Here is a 25066-nt window from a genome sequence, read left to right as displayed (position 1 = left end):
AATGGGACATTGGTGGTTCTTTTGGTTATGCTGCAATAGGTATCGGGCCTTAGAAATTATATTAGAACTTTTAACTGACGATCGAAGGTGTGGCCTAACCTATATGTGAACAATTACTAATTTACATAACTTAGGATCATTATTCCTAGGATTGAGGGGGAGAGGATTTTTTCACCCGGAGGCGTTCTTATTGGACTGTTCAGCGTACTTGAACAAAATGACTATCTGAAAGTTTTCATAAAATATTGCTATATTTATGGGGAACGAGTAGCACAGAATAGCACAGGATTGAGTATAGCGCCCTCAAATCGCTTTTAGCCCAAAAGGGGCATTAAAACATTTAATCTCTAATCAAATGAACACTTTCCAAAGTTTCGACGAGCACCCTTTCATGAGAATTGACCAGGAAACGAAGTGTTCTAGATCTTTGGTGGGCCTGTTTAAGGAGGAAAACATGCTTTTAAGGGGTAACCAAGGTTTGTGACGCTCCTTTTTTCATATTATACTTTTGAATTAGGGTCCCCTTAGTCCAAGGACTGAAGGATATTAGTGTTGAGCCGATCGAGAAAAAAGGGGCCTTTTTGGGCTCTTTCTTTGGGAAGAGTTTGTGGGGGTGTTGCTGAAAATTTTTTTGTACATTACGTTCCCCTTGGTCCAAGGACTTGCGGTTGTGAGTTTCAAGGTGATCAGTGAAAAAAAGATCTTTAGTCCATTTCTGGGATAAGATTAGGAAATCAAGCTGGCTTTGTAAGACCTCAGCGATATAAAGCATACCTAGGTAAAATCTTAGTTTTCTTTCTTAAAGTACTGAGGCCATCAAAATGAAAACCTCTTTTGCGGCCTGGACCCACCTTGGATCTATTCATGCTTGTATGATTTTCTTTTGGTTGCTTCAGAATTATGAAGTCCATAGGCATGCTTCGATAGTTCTCGTACCTTATAAAGGATATTAGAACTTTGAACTAACAATCAAAGGTGTGACCCTTCTAAGTTTCCTCGTCCATCTGTTTGATATGATAAAGCCGGGTGAAAAATTACAAGGGTACGCAATTTTCTTTGCAAAGTTGACGGCATTCCGTTGAATGTAAAAAGAAAATTTTGAACAGCTGTCAGTTCTCTTGTCTTCCGTTTTCGCATTTCAGAAAATGGATTTGTGATAACGTCCCTCTACAAAAACTTGTTGATACTAGATTTTAGAAATCTTAAAAATTATCACTATAAGATCGACCATAGACGCACAAATTAATATCAATTTATGCATTATTCTAACCTGGTATAATTTAATTCTTATGTGCACTGTTAAATAATAAATATTCATGATAAAATAAACTTCACCTTTGTGAATGCTTTACTTTCGTTTTTGGTTTTCAAATGATGAAAAGAAATAAAAAGACATTAAATACAGATTTGTAAATTTTAGTTTCTCGCTAGATTTGTTGAATTTAGTTTGCAGGTAATTTTTGCTAGGTTTTTTTTTTTATAACAATTTGCTTTATCATCAACAGTTACTTGCAACGCGTGGAAGAAACTTAAAGATGTCTCCGCTGAAGAAGGCCTTGTTGCGATTGGTTATGAAAGGAAACATGGTGAATTTAGTCGATTACATCAAATTGCCAAACTTTACTTGTTCAGTCCCTCTTCTGGGTTGTTCAGCTGTCCTTTAGCTATGACTGATGGGGCTGCCCGTGTCCTTGAAACGATTGCTGGTCCGGAGTTCCTTGACACATATAAGAGGCTCACTACGCGGAATCCTGAAATGTTTTGGACATCGGGACAGTGGATGACAGAAAGAGCTGGTACGTAACTATACTATAGTTCAATATATATTATAGCCTAGATCTTGTTCATTGAAGATGGAGTTAGTATCAAAACTGTATTTTGTTTTTAATATTGTGTTTTGTTACTTCAGCTTCCTTTCGAACGAGCCTTTAAGCATCTCTCTATTATTTTTCAGCACCCCAGTAGGTGCGAAGAAAGAAAAAAAAACAAATCAAGATGTTGTTCAAGAGAGGGGACAATTCTTTTAATTGGGGTTTTTGGTTATAGTCTCCAATGGTGCAGTTTCCATGCTGACCCTGCACTATTTTGTGGAGTAACGGCTATTTTTCGAAATAATTAGAAAAAACTTTCCGAAAAATAAGTTTTTCAAAAAAAAGTAAAGGCCATTTTAAAATTAAGCTCAGCAGATACCTGTTAAAATTCAAACTCAAAACGACCAGAAATTAAATAAACAATCATAGGAAAAAACATACAACAAGAAATAATATTGATGAATGAATAGATCTTAAAGCGAGTAATGCTTAGATTGAATACGAAAATCAAGCTTAAAACGAAAAAAAAAATATTTTGCTATTGAAATATAAATGAAACTTATAACGGATTGAAATTAAATAAACAATCATTGCAACCAAACACACAATTAATATTAATGTAAATGAATAAATAAATCTTAAAACGAGTGAAACCTAAATTGAATATGCAAATCAAGCTTGAAACGAACAAAAATCACTACAAACAAAGGTTTGGGTATCGCCTCCTTCTTTCACTGTAAAAGTCGAAAACCTACTGCGCCATTGGCGCTTTACTGAAAACCAATTTTATTAAAAATAATTTCTTTTGTGATTATATTGAAAATAAACATTAAAATTATAGTAAAATTTTGAACTGATTAGCTTTCAGCAATTAATATCATTATATATCAAATATTCAGTTTAATTTATTAGTTCTTTCTAAAGTTGTTAGAGACCAATATAGTTTCAATAAAAACAGGAGTTTGGATACTCCCCCCTTCCTTAACTGTAAAAACCAAAAGCCTACTGCTTCATTGGCGCTTCACTGAAAACAAATTATATTACAAATATTTTCTTTTCCAGTTCTTACAGCATTGAAAATGAAAATAAAATTAGAGTGAAATAAATTCTTGAACTCATAGATCTTTCAACAACTAATCAGAGGCAAGGCTATAGCGTTGCCTGTAGTAAAGGCCATGCGGCTCAAATGTTTTATTATTTATTATTTATTTATTATTATTTTTTCCCAGAGGCACTTCATATGGAAGGGGTTGTCGTAAAAACTTCAAAGGGGGCTCATTCAATTGGAAATCGAGAGTTCTTGTGCCCTTTTTAAGGTTTAAAAGTGATAGGAAGGCAATGAACACCCCTTTCACGCCCACAATTTCCCCAAACACATCCAATCGAAATTTTGAGATAGCCATTTTGTTCTACATAGTTGATTTTCACATCGAAATTATGGTTATGAGGAGGACACTCCCCCACAGCCATCAGAGCAAGGGTTGTAAGTTATGCCCTGGCGGCATATAAGCTTTTTATAGAAAGTTTTGTCATAGAAACTTCAAAAAGGGCTTATTCGATTGTAAAATCAAAGGGCTAGTGCCCTTTTTAATAGTAGAAAGTAGTTGGGGGGCAACTAACCCCCCTCTCACGCCCACCTTTTCTCCAAACACATCCAATCAAAATTTTGAGATAGCCATTATGTTCAACGTGGTTGAAAATTCTGGAAATTAGGTCTTTGAAGATGACACCCCCCCCCCCCAGCAATCAGGAAGAGGGTTGTAAGTTATGCCCAGGGGGCATATAAGGTTTTTATAGAAAGCGTTGTCGTAGGAACTTCAAGAAGGGCTCATTGGATTGGAAATTTAAATGGCTAGTGCCCTTTTTAATAGTCGAAAGTGATTGGAAGGCAACTAACACCTCTTCTACGCTCAACCTGTCCTCAACACATCCAACCGATATTTAGAGGTAGCCATTTTCTTCAACGCAGTAGAAAGCTATTGAAATTATATCTTTGAGCATGACACTCCCCCCCCCCCAAGGTCTTGAGGGCAAGGGTTTTAAGTTATGCCCTAGGGGTATATAAGCTTTTTATAGAAAGCTTTGTCATAGAAACTTCAAAAAGGGCTCATTCGATTGGAAATTCAAAGGGCTAGTGCCCTTTTTAATAGTAGAAAGTAATTGGAGGGCAACTAACCCTCCTCTCACGCTGACCTTTTCCCCAAACACATCCAATCAAAATTTTGAGATAGCTATTATGTTCAAGGTGGTTGAAAATTCTGGAAATTAGGTTTTTGAGGATGACAACCCCCTCCCCCCACCGCCCTCAGGGCAAGGGATGTAAGTTATGCCCTGGGGCATATAAGGTTTTCATAGAAAGTGTTGTCGTAGGAACTTCAAGAAGGGCTCATTGGATTGGAAATTTAAATGGCTAGTGCCCTTTTTAATAGCCAAAAGTGATCAGAAGGCAACTAACACCCCTTCCACGCCCACGATTTCCCCAAACACTTTCAGACAAAATTATAAGGTAGCCAATTTGTTCAACGTTGTTGAAAGTTCGGGTAATTATATCTTTGAGCATGACATTCCCCCCCCCCCAATGTCTTGAAGGCAAGGGTTATTAGTTATGCCCTGGGGGCATATATGGTTCTTATTGAAGGAATGCTCGTATAAACTCCAGAGAGGGCTCATTTGATTGGAAATTGAAAGTTCTAGTTCACTTCTTAAGCGTCAAAAGATATTGGAGGGTAACTATCCCCCCCCCCCTTCTCACGCCCCTTTTTCCCGAATGCATCCGATAAAAATTTTGAGTTAGTTGTTTTTTTAAAAATAGTTCAAAAATCGTATAACAAAAACTCCGGTATCCAAACAGCCCCCCAGGGCCGGGAGTAAGCGTTGCAATTTACGACCTGAGAGAATATACGGTTCTTATGGAAGAGATGCTCGTATGAATTCCATAGAGGGCTCATTTGATTGGAAATTGAAAGTTCTAGTTCACTTTTTAAGAGTCAAAAGAGTATTGGAGGGCACCTAGCTCCCCCCTCTACGCCCTTTTTTTCTCATAGCCATCTGATAAGAACTTTGAGATAGTAATTTTTTTAGAAATAGTTCAAAGACCATATAACAAAACTCAGGGGTCGACACAGACCCCGAGGGCTCGAAGGCAGGCGTTGTAAGTTATAACCTGGGGGGATATATGGTTTTTATTGAAGGGATGCTCGTAAAAACTTCAGAGAGGGCTGATTTGATTGGAAATTAAAAGTTCTAGTTCAGTTTTTAGAATCAAAAGAGACTGGATGGCAACTAGCCCCCCCCCCCCCCACGCCCCTTTTTTCCCGAATGCATCTGATAAAAATTTTGAGATAGCCATCAAGTTAAAAATTGTTCAAAAGTCAGATAACAAAAACTCAGGTGACAAAACAGCCCCCCAGGGCCGGGGGGCAGGCGTTGTAAGTTATGCCCTGGGGCATATATGGTTCTTATGAAAGGGATACTCGTATAAACTTTAGAAGGCTCATTTGATTTGAAATTGAAAATTCGAGTTCTCTTTTTAATAGTCAAAAGAGATCCAAGGAAAACTAGCCCCCTCCCCCCCCCCCACGCCTTCTTTTTCCAAACCCATCTGATGAAAATTTTTAGATATACATAAAAAAAAATAGTTCAAAGGTCGGATAAGACATACTCCGGTGTCCAAAAAAACCCCAGGGCCCGGGAGAAGGCGTTATAAGTGTTGTCCTGGGGGATTGTATGGTTCTTTTGAAAGGGTGCTCGTATGAAAGGGTGAAAGTAGGTGCTAAACCTACTGCGTCGTTGGCGCTTTACTGAAAACTATATGCGTCTTGAACAGTCTTGGAAAGTATAAACAACATCAAATTGAAAAAAGTGAACTAGAACTTTCAATTTCCAATCATATGAGCCCTCTATGAAGTTTATACGCCCATTCATAAGAACCATACATGTCCTTAGGGCATAACTTAGAACACCTTCTCCCGGTCCCTGGGGGGTTGTATTGACTCCGGAGTTTTTCTTATCCAGCCTTTGAACTATTTTTTTTTTTTTTACAAAATGTCTATCTCAAAATTTTTATCAGATGGGTTTGGAAAAAGAAGACGTGGGGGGGGGGGGTTATGTCGACACCTGAGTTTTTGTTATCTGACTTTTGAACAATTTTTAACTTAATGGCTATCTCAAAATGAGAAAAAAGGGGCCTGGAGGGGGGCTAGTTGCCCTCCAATCTCTTTTGACACTCAAAAACTGAACTAGGACTTTCAATTTCCAATCAAATTAGCCCTCTGAAGTTTTTACGGGCATCCCTTCCATAGGAACGCTATATATATCAGTATTTAACTAGCATTCATTCAGTGAACACCTAGCTTGAAAACGGATATTTTATAGTTTCTGAACAATAAAGAACTGGTTTCTTCAACTAAACGGATTAAAATACAGGTGAAATTTGTTGCGCAATTGACTTTTCTGGAGTAAACAAAATTTAAATTAATATTACTACCGGTGGACAAACTCGATTATCCTTGGATTCTGATATTTGACTATTCTTTGGATTGGCGTTTTGTATTGCAATTTGCATAGTGTTATATTACAACCAGCGAACGAACTTGATTATCCTTGGACTTTGATATTGGTCTATTCTTTGGATTAGCGTTTTGTATTGCAATTTGCAAGTGATTTTTTGCGCAAAAAATGCAAAACACGCAGTCAACGAGTGCACAAGGATTTTTGAATAGCAGTGATTTTGATAAAGCAAATGCGATGGAAGCAGCAGCGATGAGCCAACATCTACAGGAGATAAGTTATAAGTTGGACCTCCTACCGAAATAGTCTTCGGACATTTTAGAAATACACCAGGAATTTAGCCGGGTACGAGTAAAATTATCTCAAGCCTTAGAAAATGACGAGAAAATGACAAGAGAGATGAGTGCTATGACTGAACGTTTGTCGGCAACAAACCGCAGAGCGGATTTGTTAGAAGCAGAATTTTGGAGGGCAAATCTTATCTTGTATGATTTTATACCATCACAGCAGCCTGGTAAAAAGTTAAAGGAGGAAGTCATGGAACTATTTAAACAGGTATTTCGATCTTTTGATATATCGAGTTATGCAATTAAGGACGTTTACCGACTGGGTGCTACTGAACCGGTGGTAATCAAGTTTAATGTGGTAGAATTGCGCGATTATATCTTACGTAATAATGGACCTCTGAGGATGTTTGGAGTTAAAGTTGTTCCCGATTATACCTACGCACAAAGGGAACCCTGTAGGCATTTAAGGCCATTGCTTGATAGAGCTGTAGCAGAAGGAAGAAATGCTAAACTCAGAGGCACCAAGCTGTTCATTGAAGGGTGAACGTTTATGTACGATTTGGCAGTTGGAAAAGTTTTAGAAAGCATCGTAAACCAGGCTTCTCAGGCTAAAAATGCTAGTGTTGACCAAGCTCCTAGTAGAGCGTCACCCCCCTCGCCATCTGTTGCAGTAAATCAGCTCTACTTTGAAAGTTCGGGGGGAGAAAATTTTGGAAGTGAAGACAGCGATACCGGTACAGTTGTAGATGCGCAAGCTATGCCCCAGCCACCAAGAGTGCGTAAGAGTGCAGAAATAATTAGTCCCGATGATCTACGGAGGAATCCTCCAAAAAATGCTCGTGGTGGCCGGGGTAGAGGTGATACTAGTGGTGGTAGCCCGTACCGTGGTAATATAGGAAGATCGACATATAACACACGTAAAGACTACTACAGGATGGATTTCAGTGAATCACAGAGAATTCCTCCAGAGACACCATTCAATCTTGCCGCTGATAAAGCATAAACACAAATTCGCGGTATGCAGGCCATACGCGTGAAAACATGGTCAAGTATGTGTCTTGGAATGTTCAAGGACTAAGGAATAAAAAAAGTGAAGTGGAACTTGAAATAACATAATTTGATTTTGTTGCGTTAGTAGAGTCATGGCACAGTAGTGATGAAGTGCCATCTTTTCGCGGTTTCATAACCGAACATGTTGCCCGTTCTGTGTCAAGGAATTCCCGGCATTACGGTGGTATTTTAGTGCTTTTAAAGAATAATTCTTTTTGTCTTTTAATAAGCTGAAAAGTGAATCAGAAAACCTTGTTTGGATTAGATTGATATGTCACTCAGGGCTGAAATTGTTGGTTTGTGCAGCTTATGTCCCACTGCAATCTAGATCATATACTGCAGAGGATACATGGCCTATTTTAGGAAAAGAAGCTACAGTTTTTCGTAGTAAATTTATGTCCCATAAAACATTGCTGGTAGGAGACTTTAATGCTTATACAGCTGATTTGGTTGAGCTGCCTGTTGTTGATATACCGGCCGTTTATGATGTTGTTCCTCATATGTATAGAATACCAAGAAAGAGCATGGATGATAAAAGAAAAGTTCATGTTTGGGGTAGAAAACTCCTGGCACTTTGTTCGGAGGTTGGAGTTGGAATTGGAAATGGGAGGTTTGGGATGGATAAGTCAATGGGTGATTATACTTGCATTTCGGGTCTGAGGCCTAGTATTATTGATTATGTTTTGGTTGACCTTCGTTTGGATGTGGAATCACTGAATGTTGAAGTTTTGACTATTCAGTTGTCTGACCACCTACCGATAAAGTTAAGCTTAGGCCTTGAGTGTAGAGCTATTGAATATAGTTCTTTGCAGTTTAGGTTTACTTCACCAAGTAGACAGCTAAAGAGAGAGTGGAGTGACAGTGAACAGAATGCATTAAGCGCTATATATAGTAAAGAGCAGGTTTGTCGGAGACTAGAGCAGCTAAGGTTAAGTAGTGATTCTAGTGATGAATTAGAAGCTAATTTTAATACGTTATTACTGGAGCTATCAGCGCCAGTATTGAGTTCATTAAAACCAGTTAGGGAAAGTTTTTATGACCTTGATTGTTTAAGTAGTAAAATTTGTTAGCAGAGGGCCTAAATCGGGTAAAGCAAGCTAGAAATGAGGTTGAGAAAGCAACACTATTGGTTAGGTTTCGCGAGGTTGGGAGATGTCATACGAGATTAATTAAGTAAAGAAAAGAGATTTTAATACACGTCAAATCGAGCAAATGAGCCGGTTTTACTTGGAGAGTAATATGAAGGAATTTTGGAGAAGGGTAAATCAAAGACAAGGAGAAGCGATATAGGGAATCCCGGATCCAAATAGCTGGCCGGAACATTTCGCAAGTAAAGAAGAAGGAGATCTTAGTAAGTGGCGTGATGAAGAATTTGGAAATATTTGGGAGGAATATAATTACACTATGAGGGAGGAATATTATTTGTTAACATAGGAGGTGGATATTGAGGAGATTGCACATGTGTTAAGGAAATTGGATAGAGGAACAGCTCCTGGAATTGATGGAATTCCAACTCGTTTGTATAAAGTTTTCCAGTTTATTCATGCCAATTTTTATACTGCTGTTTAATACTGTGCTTTCATCAGGAATTTGGGTTTCAGGATGGAAGACGTCTTTAATTTTACCGTTATTTAAAAAAGGGGGGTCCGAGGTTGCGTTGCAACTATAGGCCTATAGCTCTGGTACCATGTTTAAGTAAGATTCTAGAGAAATTGATTGATAATAGGCTAGCTAATTGGTTAAAGAAGAATTGAATAATTCACGAGGAGCAAGGTGGTTTCAGGGAAGGGTATAGCACAGCTGAAACGGTTTTTGTACTTAAGGCGTTGATAGAAAAATATAGTAGAGGTAAGAGTAACTCATTGGTAGCTTTCGTAGATTTTGAGAGAACATTCGATAGTGTTGATAGAATTTTGTTGTGCGTAGAATTGTTGAGGATAGGACTGCCCGTATTTTTGTTCGACTAGTGTGTGATATGTATAGGCTAACAAGAGGAATTGTTGAGGTAGCAGGGAAAGGGTTTTCGGATTTATTTAGTTGCGAGGTAGGAGTTAAACAGGGTACCACCTTGTCACCGAGGCTATTTTGCTTATATATTAATGATATTGTTGAGTTTTTCAAGGAAAAATTGGCGCCAACAGTGAGTTTAGGAAATTTGGCCTTGTCTCTGTTGTTATTTGCAGATGAAGCGGCGCTGATAGCTAGAAGCGCCAAAGATTTGCAAATATTGTTCAACATATTAGATGTTTATTTGGAAAAAAAGAAAATGAGATTAAATATCCAAAAGACTGAAATTGTAGTTTTTGGGACAATTAAAAATAATGATAAATATTTATTTAAGGTTATTGAGTTGAAAAAAAGTACAACTTTCAAGTATTTAGGGTTTGTATTAAATAATAAAGGAAATTGGAAGGATCATGTGAAAGAAATGGCGGGTAGAGTTAAAGCGGTTTCTTCAGCAGTTTTAAGGAATTCAGCTTTAAATAAAATTAAAAATATTACAATGCATAAGTATTTATTTCAATCGAAAATCCGTCCAAGTATTCATTATGGTGTGGAGCTTTGGGGATATGAGGTGATCCCGCAATTAGAAATGGCTCAATTACAATATTGTAAAAGAGTGGTTAGGGTACATGCTACAACTCATAGACAGGCTCTTAAGGGAGATCTAAGTTTGTTTTCGCTGCATAAAGAAAGGTTACTACAATCTGAAAAACTTTGGCTGAATTTGATCCAACAAACAAATGACAGGCTTATGGAAGCCGCTTATTTTGAATTATTGCAGCAAGGTAGAAAAAGATCGTGATCGTTCCATGTTAAAGCCCTCCTTGATAAAGCCGGACTTTCATGCGGTTGGAATGAAGATCTTGGTCCAACAGGTGATCCAGAGGAAATTTATCGGAAGGTAAAACATGTTAAGGAGGATCAAGAGATCCAACTCTGGCATGAACAGATTCGAAAATCTGAAACCTTGCGCCAGCATTCTAAGATAAAAGTCTTTTGGACTAGAATATTATTTTAATCGGAATTTGCCACCGGAAAACTTGCGTCTGTGGTTCCAGATCCGAGCGAATGGTTTGCCCTCAAAAAGTAGATTAAAGTATTTGAAAGAAATGCTCAGGACCCGAAATCATGTTATACTTGCTCTTTATGTGGTATGGAGGAAGAAAATTTGCTTCATTTTTTGACGGTGTGTCAGGGGCTTTCAGATTTGAGATTGAAGTATTTAGGTGATGGGGAAGTGTGTTTTCCTGGGATCCTTAAATCTTCATCCCTGGAGACGATTATAGCAGTGACTGGATTTATAACAGAGGGTTTAAAAAGATGTAAATAATGGGTTTAAGGTTTTTGTTTGTTCTTAGTAGTTATACCATTTATTTAAGTGTATGCTGGCTGTTGTCTTATATAATCATTGTAATGTTTGTGTATGGCCTAGAGGCTGAATAAATTATCTATCTATCTATCTATTTCCCAAGAGTATAACTTACAATGCCTGCCTTCGGGTCCTGGGGGGCTGTGTCGACCCTGGAGTTTTCGCTATATGGTCTTTGAACTTTTTTCTAAAAAATGGCTATATCAAAGTTCTTATCAGATGGGTTTGAGAAAAAAGGGCGTTGAGGGGGGAGGGGCTAGGTGCCCTCCAATCTCTTTTGACTCTTAAAAAGTGAACTAGAACTTTCAAATCCAATCAAATGAAGTTTATCTCCCTCTTTGAAGTTTATACGAGCATCCCTTCCCAGGGCATAACTTACAATGCCTGCCCCCCGACTCTGGGGACTTTTGTGGTCACCGGAGTTATTGCTATGTGGTATTAGAATTATTATCAACAAAATAGCTATCTCAAAAATTTTATCGGATGCTTTTGGGAGAAAAGGACGGGGGGGGGGGAGCTAGTTACCCTACAATATCTTTTGACGCTTAAAAAGTGAACTAGAACTTTCAATTTGACAATCAAATGAGCCCTATCTGAAGTTATTCAGAGAGTATACGAGCATTCCTTCCATAAGAACCATATATGCCCTCAGGGCATAACTTATAACCCTTGTCCTCAAGACCTTGGGGGGAGTGTCATGCTCAAAGATATAATTTCCAGAACTTTCAACTACATTAGTAGTAACCTAGTTGCGATTTCACGGGTGGCTGCATAATTTGTCTTATCTCTAGCATGTACATGAATATACGGTACAGTTTCACGTGCACATTGCAAAAAAGCGAGCAAATCTTTTATACCTATAAAGTGGCCAAACACGTTTTGGGAGTATAACTGTTTTTTTGTTTTTTTTTTTAAATCGAAAAGAGATTTTCAAATTGCGTATTTAGGAATGATTTTGAAGGAAAAGCTGTCTATCACCAATGCGTTATCCACTGTTCCATTTCTTTGAAGTATGTGCTATCAAGAGTGGTTTATGATTTTTTTTGGACAATTGCCTTTAGTCAAGATTAGTTTGTTAGGAATTTGTCGACAGATAGCATTTGTGAATTGGATCGTATGAAGGTGGAGAAAAAAAGGGTTTAGCATTTGCGAATTGGACTATACGAACGATATTAATTGAATAATATGGAAAAAACAGAGCTAGATAGCATTTGCGAATTGGATCGTATGAAGGTGGAGAAAAAAAAGGGTTTAGCATTGATGAATTGGACTATACGACGGATATTAATTGAATAATAGGGAAAAAACAGAGCTAGATAGCATTTGCGAATTGGATCGTATGAAGGTGGAGAAAAAAAAGGGATTAGCATTTGCGAATTGGACTATACGAACGATATTAATTGACTAATTGGGGAAAAAACAGAGCTAGATAGCATTTGCAAATTGGATCGTATGAAGGTGGAGAAAAAAGGGTATAGCATTTGCAAATTGGTGATTATCAGTTAAGGTAACCCCTCGGGGTTGTTAACTCATAGCTTATTTATTATAAATTTGGAACAATATCAATCTATGGAAATGGTTAACGATGATAAAATGGTCTTATGACTTGACCTGGCTTAACTTCTTCGATGTGTTCTGTATAATACACAAGTGGTGTTTGAACAGTGTTGTCAATTTAAAATAGGGTCTAACGTTATAGTATACTAAAAAGGTGATACTAAGAGAGATGTAGATGGCAAGAAAAGAATTTTAACAATGGATAGCTTTACTTCTTCGATGTATTCTGTATAATACAGAAGTTGCGTTTGAACAGTGTTTTCAATTTAAAATAGAGTCTAACTTTATATTGTACTAAAAAGTTGATACTAAGAGAGATGTAGATGGCAAGAAAAGAATTTTAATAATGGATAGCTTTACTTCTCCGATGTGTTCTGTGGAGATGGGGGGATGAACATTTTAGTTGTTCATCATAGGAAGGCAGTGTAGTCTGGGAAAAGGATACTTAGTTTAAGGTATCACGTCGAAAATGGTAAAACTTAACTTTAAAGTTTTTTGAATATTTTAGCTGTTCATCATAGAAAGGCAGTGTAGTCTGGGAAAAGGATACCTAGTTTAAGATATCAGGTCGAAAATTGTAAAACTTAACTTCAAAGTTTTTTGAACATTTTAATTGTTCATCATAGAAAGGCAGTGTAGTCTGGGAAAAGGATACCTAGTTTAAGGTATCTGGTCAAAAATAGTAAAACTTAACTTTAAAGTTTTTTGAACATTTTACTTGTTCATCATAGAAAGACAGTGTAGTCTGGGAAAAGGATAAAAATATACCTAGTTTAAGGTATCAGGTCGAAAATGGTAAAACTTAATGTAGTCTGGGAAAAATTTTTAACTAGAAATGTCTGAAAAGTGTTTTGTTGGGAGATAGGGCGATGGCAGCCGGCTCTCATGGAGTAGTTATAGTGTGATAGTTTTTGGGCGTATTGCTTACAAAAAAACCCGAGTGGATGACTTGGAAATAAATTTTTTAACGAGAAATGGCTGAAAAGTGTTTTGGGGGAGAGATGGGTTGATGGTAGAAGGATGTCTTAGCGTAGTTATCGTATGATAGTGGGGGGGGGTGAATTGCTTGCAAAAAACCCAAATGAATGAGTTTAAATAAAAATTTTAACTAGAAATGGCTGAAAAGTGTTTTTTTTTTGGGGGGGGGGGATGGGGCGATGGCAGAGGGATGTCTTATCGTAGTTATAGTGTGATAGTGGGGGGCGAATTTCTAGCCTAAAATTTGATCTAAAAAAGGGTCTGTGACCCTAAACTCTAGTTTTTTATAAGAAAATTATGGAAAATACAATTTGTTGGCTCATAGGTGAAACTTAATTACAGTTATGGATAGAAAAATAAACTATTTCTGTAAAATCTGAACTAATAAGGTTTTTGACCGTAAACTCTAGTTTTTTTGTAAGAAAATTATGGAAAATACAATTCGCTGGTTCAAATGTGAAACTGAAGTCTATTTCTGGGAAAAGGATACCTAGTTTAAGGTATCAGGTCGAAAATGGTAAAACTTAGTGTAATCTGGGAAAAATTTTTAACTAGAAATGTCTGAAAAGTGTTTGGTTGGGAGATGGGGCAATGGCAGCCGGCTGTCATAGAGTAGTTATAGTGTGATAGTTTGGGGGCGTATTGCTTACAGAAAACCCGAGTGGATGACTTGGAAATAAAATTTTTAACTAGAAATGGCTGAAGTGTTTTGGGGGGGATGGGTTGATGGAAGAAGGATTTCTTAGCGTAGTTAAATATGATAGTGGGGGGGGGGCGAATTGTTTGCGAAAAAACCCGAATGAATGAGTTGAAATAAAAATTTTAACTAGAAATGGCTGAAAAGTGTTTTTTTTTGGGGGGGGATGGGGTGATGACAGAGGGATGTCTTAGTATAGTTATAGTGTGATAGTGGGGCGGGGGCAAATTGCTAGCCTAAAATCTGAGCTAATAAGGGTATTTGACCGTAAACTAGTTTTTTTTAAGAAAATTATGGAAAATACAATTTGTTGGCTCATAATGGAAACTTAAGTCCAGTTATGGATCGAAAAATGAACTATTTATGTAAAATCTGAGCTAATATGGGTTTTTGACTGTAAATTCTAGATTTATGTAAGAAAATCAGGTAAGCTAAACCTTTCTGGTTCAAATGTGAAGCTTAAGTCTATTTTTGGATCGAAAAATAAAACAATTTCCGTAAAATCTGAGCTAATAAGGGTTTTTGACCGTAAACTAGTTTCCTGTAAGAAAAATATGGAAAATACAATTCGCTCGTTCAAATGTGAAACTTAGGTCCATTTTGGATCGAAAAATAAAACTATTTCCGTAAAATCTAAGCTAATAAGGGTTTTACCGTAAACTCTATTTTTTGTAAGAAAATTATGGAAAATACAATTCGTTGGCTCATAGGTGAAACTTAAGTCTAGTTATGGAATGAAAACTAAAATATTTCTGTAAAATCAGAGCTAATAAGGGTTCTTGACCGTAAACTCTAGTTTTTTGTAAGAAAATTATGGAAAATATGATTCTCTGGTTCAAATGTGAAACTTAAGTCCAGTTATGGATCGAAAAATAAACTATTTCTGTAAAATCTGAGCTAATAAGGGTTTTTGACCGTAAAATCTAGTTTTTTGTAAGAAAATTATGGAAAATACAATTCTCTGGTTCAAACGTGAAACTTAAGTCTATTTTTGGATCGAAAAATAAAACTATTTCCGTAAAATCTGAGCTAATAAGGGTTTTTGACCGTATACGAGGGGTGTCTTAGTATAGTTATAGTGTGATAGTGGGGCGGGGGCAAATTGCTAGCCTAAAATCTGAGCTAATAAGGGTTTTTGACCGTAAACTCTAGTTTCTTGTAAGAAAATTATGGAAAGTACAATTCTCTAGTTCAAATGTGAAACTTAAGTCCAGTTTTGGACCGAAAAATAAAACTATTTCCGTAAAATCTAAGCTAATAAGGGTTTTTGACCGTAAACTCTAGTTTTTTGTAAGAAAATTATGGAAAATATAATTCGTTGGCTCATAGGTGTAACTTGAGTCCAGTTATGGATCGAAAAATAAACTAGTTCTATAAAATCTGAGCTAATTAGGGTTTTTGACCGTAAACTCTAGTTTTTTGTTAGAAAATTATGGAAAATACAATTCTCTGGTTCAGATGTGAAACTTAAGTCCAGTTATGGATCGAAAAATAAACTATTTCTGTAAAATCTGAGCTAATAAGGGTTTTCGTCCGTAAACTCTAGTTTTTTGTAAGAAAATTATGGAAAATACAATTCTCTTGTTCAAATGTGAAAGTTAAGTCCATTTTTTGATTGAAAAATAAAACTATTCCTGTAAAATCTGAGCTAATAAGGGTTTTTGACCGTAAACTCTAGTTTTTTGTAAGAAAATTATGGAAAATACAATTCTCTGGTTCAAATGTGAAACTTAAGTCCATTTTTGGATCGAAACAATAAACTATTTCCGTAAAATCTGGGCTACTAATGGTGTTTAACAATAAACTATAGTTTTTTCTAAGAAAATTATGGAAAATAAAATTTCCTGGTTCAAATTTGAAACTTAGGTCCAGTTTTGGATACTCATAATGATGAGGACTGATGGTTCTAATTCAATATTTTTTTTCTTAAAAATAAACCTTTTTTTAAACTTCGAAATTATTCAACTTTTTTTTTGTACATATCTTAAAATGACAAAATATGCTTACGGCCCTAACAATTGTACCCTATGATTGCTCAGAGACACGATGTGGCTTTCCCACAGGTATTCTATGTCCAGTTATCGACACTACCTAGTCTATTGTATGTATTAAATCAGTATATTTTACGCAGTGGAACGATAAACACATAAGTCATATCTTTAAAAAAAAGCGAAGATGGAGCATTTTAATAAAGTGTGTTCATATGACAATGTTATTGTAGCATTGAATGCCGACAAGGAGAAGTATTTAAACTTTGAAACAAGTACAAGTGGTAGCACTATTGAAAATGTATGCATGCATTGTCATGACAGTAAGGAATTAAATTTCTTTGGAATACCGAAAAAATTCAACTCTTATGATGGTGGTTATGTGAGATTGAGATCTCCAGAGATGATTGCACTCAAAGAGAATGCCAAAATAAAAATAAACGTTGATGATAGAGGACAACTCCTTGCTACTGTTGCAGGTAACACATTGCCTACTGATACATCCAATCGTCAGCTTTCGGGTATTAGTATTCAACGGAAGGTCAATAAAAGAAAGGCCTACTCTTCTACTAATATCGTAAACCATATCTTGTCTACTTGCCGAAACTGTTACCTGTGTAAAAATAATGTGATAATAGACAGTGAAATTGCCAGAAAAATAAAAGGGGCATTGTCAGAAAATATCACTATGGAATATAAAGATGAATCGATGAAAAACAAAGCACCAGCAAACATTACTACCATTGATCAAACAGTCATTGATCCAAATAATACCAAGGACTAAATGCATATTGAGCCTGTTGATGACACACCAGTAAAAATTGTGTATGACTCAGAATGGAATAATGATTATTCTACTGATTACCAACTAAGAGAAGACAATAGCTACAGTATCAAGAGAGAACATGGTGAACTATTTTATGGAACAGATTCAAAATGTCCAAAGTTGATCATTGATATTAATAATGTGTCATAATATATTTTTGTATTAATATTCTACATAGCATTATTTCATTAAAAATATATTATGCATTATATTGTTATGTGTTCATTATTTTTAGATTAAGCTAGCCTATCAAACGTTTAGAATGTCTATTAAAACATCGGAGATGTAAGAAAAGGAATTTGCATACATCTATTGTCAGACACATGGGATAACATTGACAAAATCTAGGTATCAGAATGAATAAATTCTTTATCAACATCCGTTGTTGGATATGTCATTATGTCATTATGAAAAATGGTAAGTAAGTAAGTAACAAACTCTTTCTTGAATTCACCTCTTGGATACACAATACAGAAATTTGATTCAGGAAATTATGAAAAAAAATCGAACAAATCCTTTATTAACATCATTATCAATTGAAGTCGCATCCTAGACAGACAATAGAGCAATTTCACAAAATCTAAGTATAAGAGTGATTAAATTCTATATAAACATCCATTTCTCGGATACATAGGAAAAAGTTGACAAAATCTAAGTATTAGAGTGAATAAATTGTATTTATTAACATCTTTTGTCAGATACATGGAATAAAATTGTCAGAATCTAAGTGTCAGAGTGAATAATTTTTTTTATCAACATCCTTTGTCAGATACATCAAATAAAATTAAAAAAATCTAAATTTCAGAATGAATAAATGCTTTTAGAACATCCTGTATCGGATATGTCGGATAAAATTGACAAAATCTAAGTATCAGAGTAACTAAATTCTATATCAACATCCTTTTCTCGGATACGTAGGATAAAATATCGGATAAAATTGAGAAAATCTAAGTATCAGATTGATTAAATTCTATATCAACATCCATTTCTCCGGTACATGGGATAACATTGACAAAATCTAGGTATCAGAATGAATAAATTCTTTATCAACATCCGTTGTTGGATATGTCATTATGAAAAAATTTTAAGTAAGTAAGTAAGTAACAAACTCTTTCTTGAATATACTTCTTGGATACACAATACAGAAATTTAATTCAGGAAATTATGAAAAAAAAATTTAACAAATTCTTTATTAACATTCATTATCGATTGAAGTCGCTTCCTAGACAGACAATACAGCAATTTCAGAAAATCTAAGTATAAGAGTGATTAAATTCTATATCAACATCCATTTCTCGGATACATAGGAAAAAGTTAACAAAATATAAGTGTTAGAGTGAATAAATTTTATTTATCAACATCTTTTGTCAGATACATTGGATAAAATTGACAGAATCTAATTGTCAGAGTGAATAATTTTTTTTATCAACTATAATTCAGGAAATTATGAAAAAAAATTGAACAAATTCTTTATTAACATTCATTATCGATTGAAGTCGCTTCCTAGACAGACAATACAGTAATTTCACAAAATCTAAGTATAAGAGTGATTAAATTCTATATCAACATCCATTTCTCGGATACATAGGAAAAAGTTGACAAAATCTAAGTGTTAGAGTGAATAAATTTTATTTATCAACATCTTTTGTCAGATACATCAAATAAAATTGACAAAATCTAAATTTCAGAATGAATAAATGCTTTAACAACATTCTTTATCGGATATGTTGGATAAAATTGATAAAATCTAAGTATCAGAGTGACTAAATTCTATATCAGCATCCTTTTCTCGGATACATAGGATATCGTATAAAATTGACAAAATCTAAGTATCAGATTGATTAAATTCTATATCAACATCCATTTCTTAGGTACATGGGAATAAAATTGACAAAATCTAAGTATCAGATTGATTAAATTCTATATCAGCATCCCTTTCTCGGTTACATGGGATACAATTGACAAAATATAAGTATCAGAGTGAATAATCTATTTTTTATCAACATCTTTTATCAGTTACAACAATTATAATTAACAAAATCTAAATATCAGAGTGAATAAATGCTTTTTCAGCATCTTTTGTCGGATATGTTGAATAAAATATGCAAAGTCGACATAGCTTTATTTCATTTTTTAAGGTTAATTTAGACGTGGTTACGTGTGCCCACGTAACCTCGTCTAAATTAACCTTAAAAAATGAAATAAAGCTATGTCGACTTTGTATATTTTATTCAACATATCCAACAAAGGATGCTGAAAAAGCATTTATTCACTCTGATATTTAGATTTTGTTAATTATAATTGTTGTAACTGGTAAAAGATGTTGATAAAAAATAAATTATTCAGTCTGATACTTAGATTTTGTCAATTTTACCCCATGTACCCGAGAAAGGGATGCTGATATAGAATTTAATCAATCTGATACTTAGATTTTGTCAATTTTATTCCCATGTACGTGAGAAATGGACGTTGATATAGAATTTTAATCAATCTGATACTTAGATTTTTGTCAATTTTATCCGATATTTTATCCTATTTATCCAAGAAAAGGATGCTGATATAGAATTTAGTCACTCTGATACTTAGATTTTGTCAATTTTATCCGACATATCCGATAAAGGATGTTGTTAAAGCATTTATTCATTCTAAAATTAAGATTTTGTCAATTTTATTTGATATATCTGACAAAGGATGTTGATAAAAAAAAATCATTCACTCTAACACTTAGATTTTGTTAACTTTTTCCTATGTATCCGAGAAATTGGTGTTGATATAGAATTTAATCACTCTTATACTTAGATTTTGTGAAATTGCTGTATTGTCTGTCTAGGAAGCGATTCAATCGATAATGATTGTTAATAAAGATTTTGTTCAATTTTTTTTTCATAGTCTACCGAATTACATTTCTGTATTGTGTATCCATGAGGTGAGTTTCAGAGGAAGATTCTTACTTACTTACTTTCTCACAATTTTTTCACAATGAAATATCCAACAACGAATGTTGATAAACAATTTAGTCGTTCTGATACCTATATTTTGTCAATGTTATCCCATATACCTGAAAAATGGATGTTGATATAGAATTTAATCAATCTGATACCTAGATTTTGTCAATTTTATCCGATATTTTATCCTATGTATCCGAGAAAAGGATGCTGATATAGAATTTAGTCACCCTGATACTTAGATTATGTTAATTTTATCCGACATATCCGATAAAGGATGTTGTTAAAGCATTTATTTATTCTGAAATTTAGATTTTGTCAATTTTATTTGATGTATCTGACAAAGGATGTTGATAAAAAAAATTATTCACTCTGACACTTAGATTCTGACAATTTTATTCGATGGATCTGACAATAGATGTTGATAAATAAAATTTATTCACTCTAACACTTAGATTTTGTCAACTTTTTCCTATTTATCCGAGAAGTGGATGCTGATATAGAATTTAATCACTCTTATACTTAGATTTTGTGATACTACTGTATTGTCTGTCTAGGAAGAAACTTCAATCGATAATGAATGTTAGTAAAGAATTTTTTCATTTTTTTTTCATAATTTCCTGAATTAAATTTCTGTATTGTGTATCCAAGAGGTGGATTCAAGAAAGAGTTTGTTACTTACTTACTTACAATTTTTTCATAATGACATAATGACATATCCAACAACGGATGTTGATAAAGAATTTATTCATTCTTATAGCTAGATTTTGTCAATGTTATTCCTTGTGTCTGATAATAGATGTATGCAAATTCGTTTTCTTACATCTCCGATGTTTTAATAGACATTCTAAACGTTTTATATTCTAGCTTACTCTAAAAATAATGAACACACAACAATATAATGCATAATATATTTTTAATGAAACAATGCTATGTAGAATATTAACACAAAAATATATTATGATACCTTATTAATATCAATGATTACCTTTGGACGTTTCGAATCTGTTCCATAAAATAGTTCACCACGTTCTCTCTTGATACTGTTGCTATTGTCTTCTCTTAGTTCGTAATCAGTAGAATAATCATTATTCCATTTAGAGTCATACACAATTTTTACTGATGTGTCATCAACAGGCTCAATATGCTTTACGTCTTTGGTATTATTTGGTTCAATGACTGTTTGATCAATGGCAGTAACGTTTGCTGGTGCTGTGTTTTTCATCGATTCATCTTTATATTCCATAGTGATATTTTCTGACAATGCCCTTTTTATTTTTCTGGCAATTTCACTGTCTATTATCACAATATTTTTACACAGGTAACAGTTTCGGCAAGTAGACAAGATATGGTTTACGATATTAGTAGAAGAGTAGGCCTTTCTTTTATTGACCTTCCGTTGAATTCTAATACCCGAAAGCTGACGATTGGATATATCAGTAGGTAATGTGTTACCTGCAACAGTTGCAAGGAGTTGTCCTCTATCATCAACGATTATTTTTATGTTGGCATTCTCTTTGAGTGCAATCATCTCTGGATATCTCAATCTCGCATAACCACCAACATAAGAGTTGAATTTTTTCGGTATTCCAAAGAAATTTAATTCCTTACTGTCATGGCAATGCATGCATACATTTCGAATAGTGCTACCACTTGTACTTGTTTCATAGTTTAAATACTTCTCCTTGTCGGCATTTAATGCTACATTAACATTGTCATGTGAACACACTTTATTAAAATGCTCCATCTTCACTTTTTTTTAAAGATATGACTTATGTGTTTATCGTTCCACTGCGTAAAAAAAATACTGATTTAATACATGCAATAGACTAGGTAGTGTCAATAACTGGACATAGAATACCAGTGGGAAAGCCACATCGTTTCTTTGAGCAATCATAGAGTACAATATTTAGAGCCGTAAGCATATTTTGTCATTTTAAGATACGTACAAAAAAAATAAATAAATAAAAAAAAAATTTGAATAATTTTCGAAGTTAAAAAAAAATAGTTTGTTTTTATGAAAAAAGTATTGAATTAGAACCATCAGTCCTCGTCATTATGAGTATCCAAAAATTGACTTAAGTATCACATTGGAGCTAGAAAATTGTATTTCCCATAATTTTCTTACAAGAAACTATAGTTTACGCTTAAAAACCCTTATTAGCTCAGATTTTACGGAAATAGTTTAATTTTTCGATCCAAAAATAGACTTACGTTTCACATTTGAACCAGAGAATTGTATCTTCCATAATTTTCTTAAAAAAAACTAGAGTTTACGGTCAAAAACCATTATTAACTCAGATTTTACGGAAATAGTTTATTTTTCGATCCAAAATGGACTTAAGTTTCACATTTGAACCAGAGAATTGTATTTTCCATAATTTTCTTACAAAAAACTAGATTTTACGGTCAAAAACCCTTATTAGCTCAGATTTTATAGAAATAGTTTATTTTTCGATCCATAACTGGACATAAGTTTCACCTATGAGCCAGCGAATTGTATTTTCCATTTATTTTCTTACAAAAAAACTAGAGTTTACGGTCAAAAACCCTTAGTAGCTTAGATTTTACGGAAATAGTTTTATTTTTCAATCCAAAACTGGACTTAAGTTTCACATTTGAACTAGAGAATTGTATTTTCCATAGTTTTCTTACAAGAAACTAGAGTTTACGGTCAAAAACCCTTATTAGCTCAGATTTTACCGAAATAGTTTTATTTTTCGATCCAAAAATGGACTTAAGTTTCACATTTGAACCAGCGAATTGTATTTTCCATGAGTTTCTTACAAAAAACTAGAGTTTACGGTCAAAAACCCTTATTAGCTCAGATTTGACAGAAATAATTTATTTTTGATCCATAACTGGACTTAAGTTTCACATTTGAACCAGAGTATTGTATTTTCCATAATTTTCTTACAAAAAACTAGAGATTACGGTCAAAAACCCTTATTAGCTCAAATTTTATAGAAATGATGTATTTTTAGATCCATAACCGGTCTTAAGTTTCACATATGAGCCAACGAATTGTATTTTCCGTAATTTTCTATCAAAAAAAAACTAGAGTTTACGGTCAAAAACCCTTATTAGCTTTGATTTTACGGAAATAGTTTTATTTTTCGATCCAAAATGGACCTAAGTTTCACATTTGAACGAGAGAATTGTATTTTCCATAATTTTCTTACAGGAAACTAGAGTTTACGGTCAAAAACCCTAATTAGGTCAGATTTTACGGAAATAGTTATATTTTTCGATCCAACAATAGACTTAAGTTTCACATTTGAACCAGAAAATTTTATTTTCCATAATTTTCTTACAAAAAACTAGAGTTTACGGTCAAAAACCCTTATTAGCTCAGATTTTAGGCTAGAAATTCGCCCCCCACTATCACAATATAACTACGCTAAGACACCCCTCTGTCATCGCCCCCCCCCCAAAAAAAAACACTTTTCCGCCATTTCTAGCAACTCATTCATTCGGGTTTTTTCGCGAGCAATTCGCCCCCCCCCCACTATCATACTATAACTACTCTAAGACATCCTTCTGCCATCAACCCACCCCCTCCCCCCAAAAAAAATACTTTTCAGCCATTTCTCGTTAAAAATTTTATTTCCAAGACATCCACTTGGGTTTTTTGTAAGCAATACGCCCCCAAACTATGGAACTCTAACTGCTTTATGACAACCGGTTGCCATCGCCCCATCTCTTAGCAAAACACTTCAGACACTTCTAGCTAAAAATATTTCCCAAACTATAATAAGTTTTAACATTTTCGACCTGATACCTTAAACTAGGTATCCTTTTCCCAGAAATAGACCTAAGTTTCACATTTGAACCAGCGAATTGTATTTTCCATAATTTTCTTACAAAAAACTATAGTTTACGGTCAAATTAGCTCAGATTTTACGGAAATAGTTTAATTTTTCGATCCATAACTGGACTTAAATTTCACCTATGAGCCAACGAATTGTATTTTCCATAATTTTCTTACAAAAAACTAGAGTTTACGGTCAAAAACCCTTATTAGCTCAGATTCTTGGCTAGCAATTCGCCTCCCACTATCACACTATAACTACGCTAAGACACCCCTCTGTCATCGCCCCACCTCCCCCCCCCAAAAAAAAACACTTTTCAGCCATTTCTAGTTAAAATTTTTTATTTCAACTCATTCATTCGGATTTTTTCGCAAGCAATTCGCCCCCCACTATCATACTATAACTACGCTACGACATCCTTCCGCCATCAACCCATCTCCCCCTCAAAACACTTTTCAGCCATTTCTCGTTAAAAATTTTATTTTCAAGTAATCCACTCGGGTTTTTTGTAAGCAATACGCCCCCAAACTATCACACTATAACTACTCTATGACAGCCGGCTGCCATCGCCCCATCTCCCAACAAAACACTTTTCAGACACTTCTAGCTAAAAACATTTCCCAAACTATACTAAGTTTTACCATTTTCGACCTGATACCTTAAACTATGTATCCTTTTTATCCTTTTCCCAGACTACACTGTCTTTCTCTAACGAACAAGTAAAATTTTCAAAAAACTTTAAAGTTAAATTTTACCATTTTCGACCTGATACCTTAAACTAAGTATCCTTTTCCCAGACTACACTGCCTTTATATGATGAACAACTAAAATGTTCAAAAGACTTTAAAGTTAAGTTTTACCTTTTTTGACCTGATACCTTAAACTAGGTATCCTTTTCTCAGACTACACTACCTTTCTATGATGAACAAATAAAATGTTCAAAAAACTTTAAAGTTAAGTTTTACTATTTTCGACGTGATACCTTAAACTAAGTATCCTTTTCCCAGACTACACTGCCTTTCTGTGATGAACAACTAAAATGTTCATCCCCCCATCTCCACAGAACACATCGGAGAAGTAAAGCTATCCATTATTAAAATTCTTTTCTTGCCATCTACATCTCTCTTAGTATCAACTTTTTAGTATACTATAATGTTAAACTCTATTTTAAACTGACAACACTGTTCAAACGCCACTTGTTTATTATACAGAACACATCGAAGAAGTAAAGCT

General features: G+C 34.6%; 1 protein-coding gene across 1 annotated transcript in view; it reads left to right on the top strand.

The window, feature by feature from the left end:
- LOC148954585 (acyl-CoA dehydrogenase family member 11-like) overlaps window positions 1–25066 on the top strand; it is a 112440-nt gene that overhangs the window by 14632 nt on the left and 72742 nt on the right. The window contains exon 3 of the mRNA XM_089086615.1: window positions 1506–1796. Coding sequence (XP_088942741.1) covers window positions 1506–1796 — 291 coding nt within the window. The remainder of the gene's footprint in view (window positions 1–1505; window positions 1797–25066) is intronic.

This window comes from Artemia sp. Qi Xiang Cuo, chromosome 3 (genome assembly GCF_049724085.1).
Source record: "Artemia sp. Qi Xiang Cuo chromosome 3, ASM4972408v1, whole genome shotgun sequence".
NCBI lineage: Eukaryota > Metazoa > Arthropoda > Branchiopoda > Anostraca > Artemiidae > Artemia > Artemia sp. Qi Xiang Cuo.
This window is presented reverse-complemented; position numbering and strand designations above follow the sequence as displayed.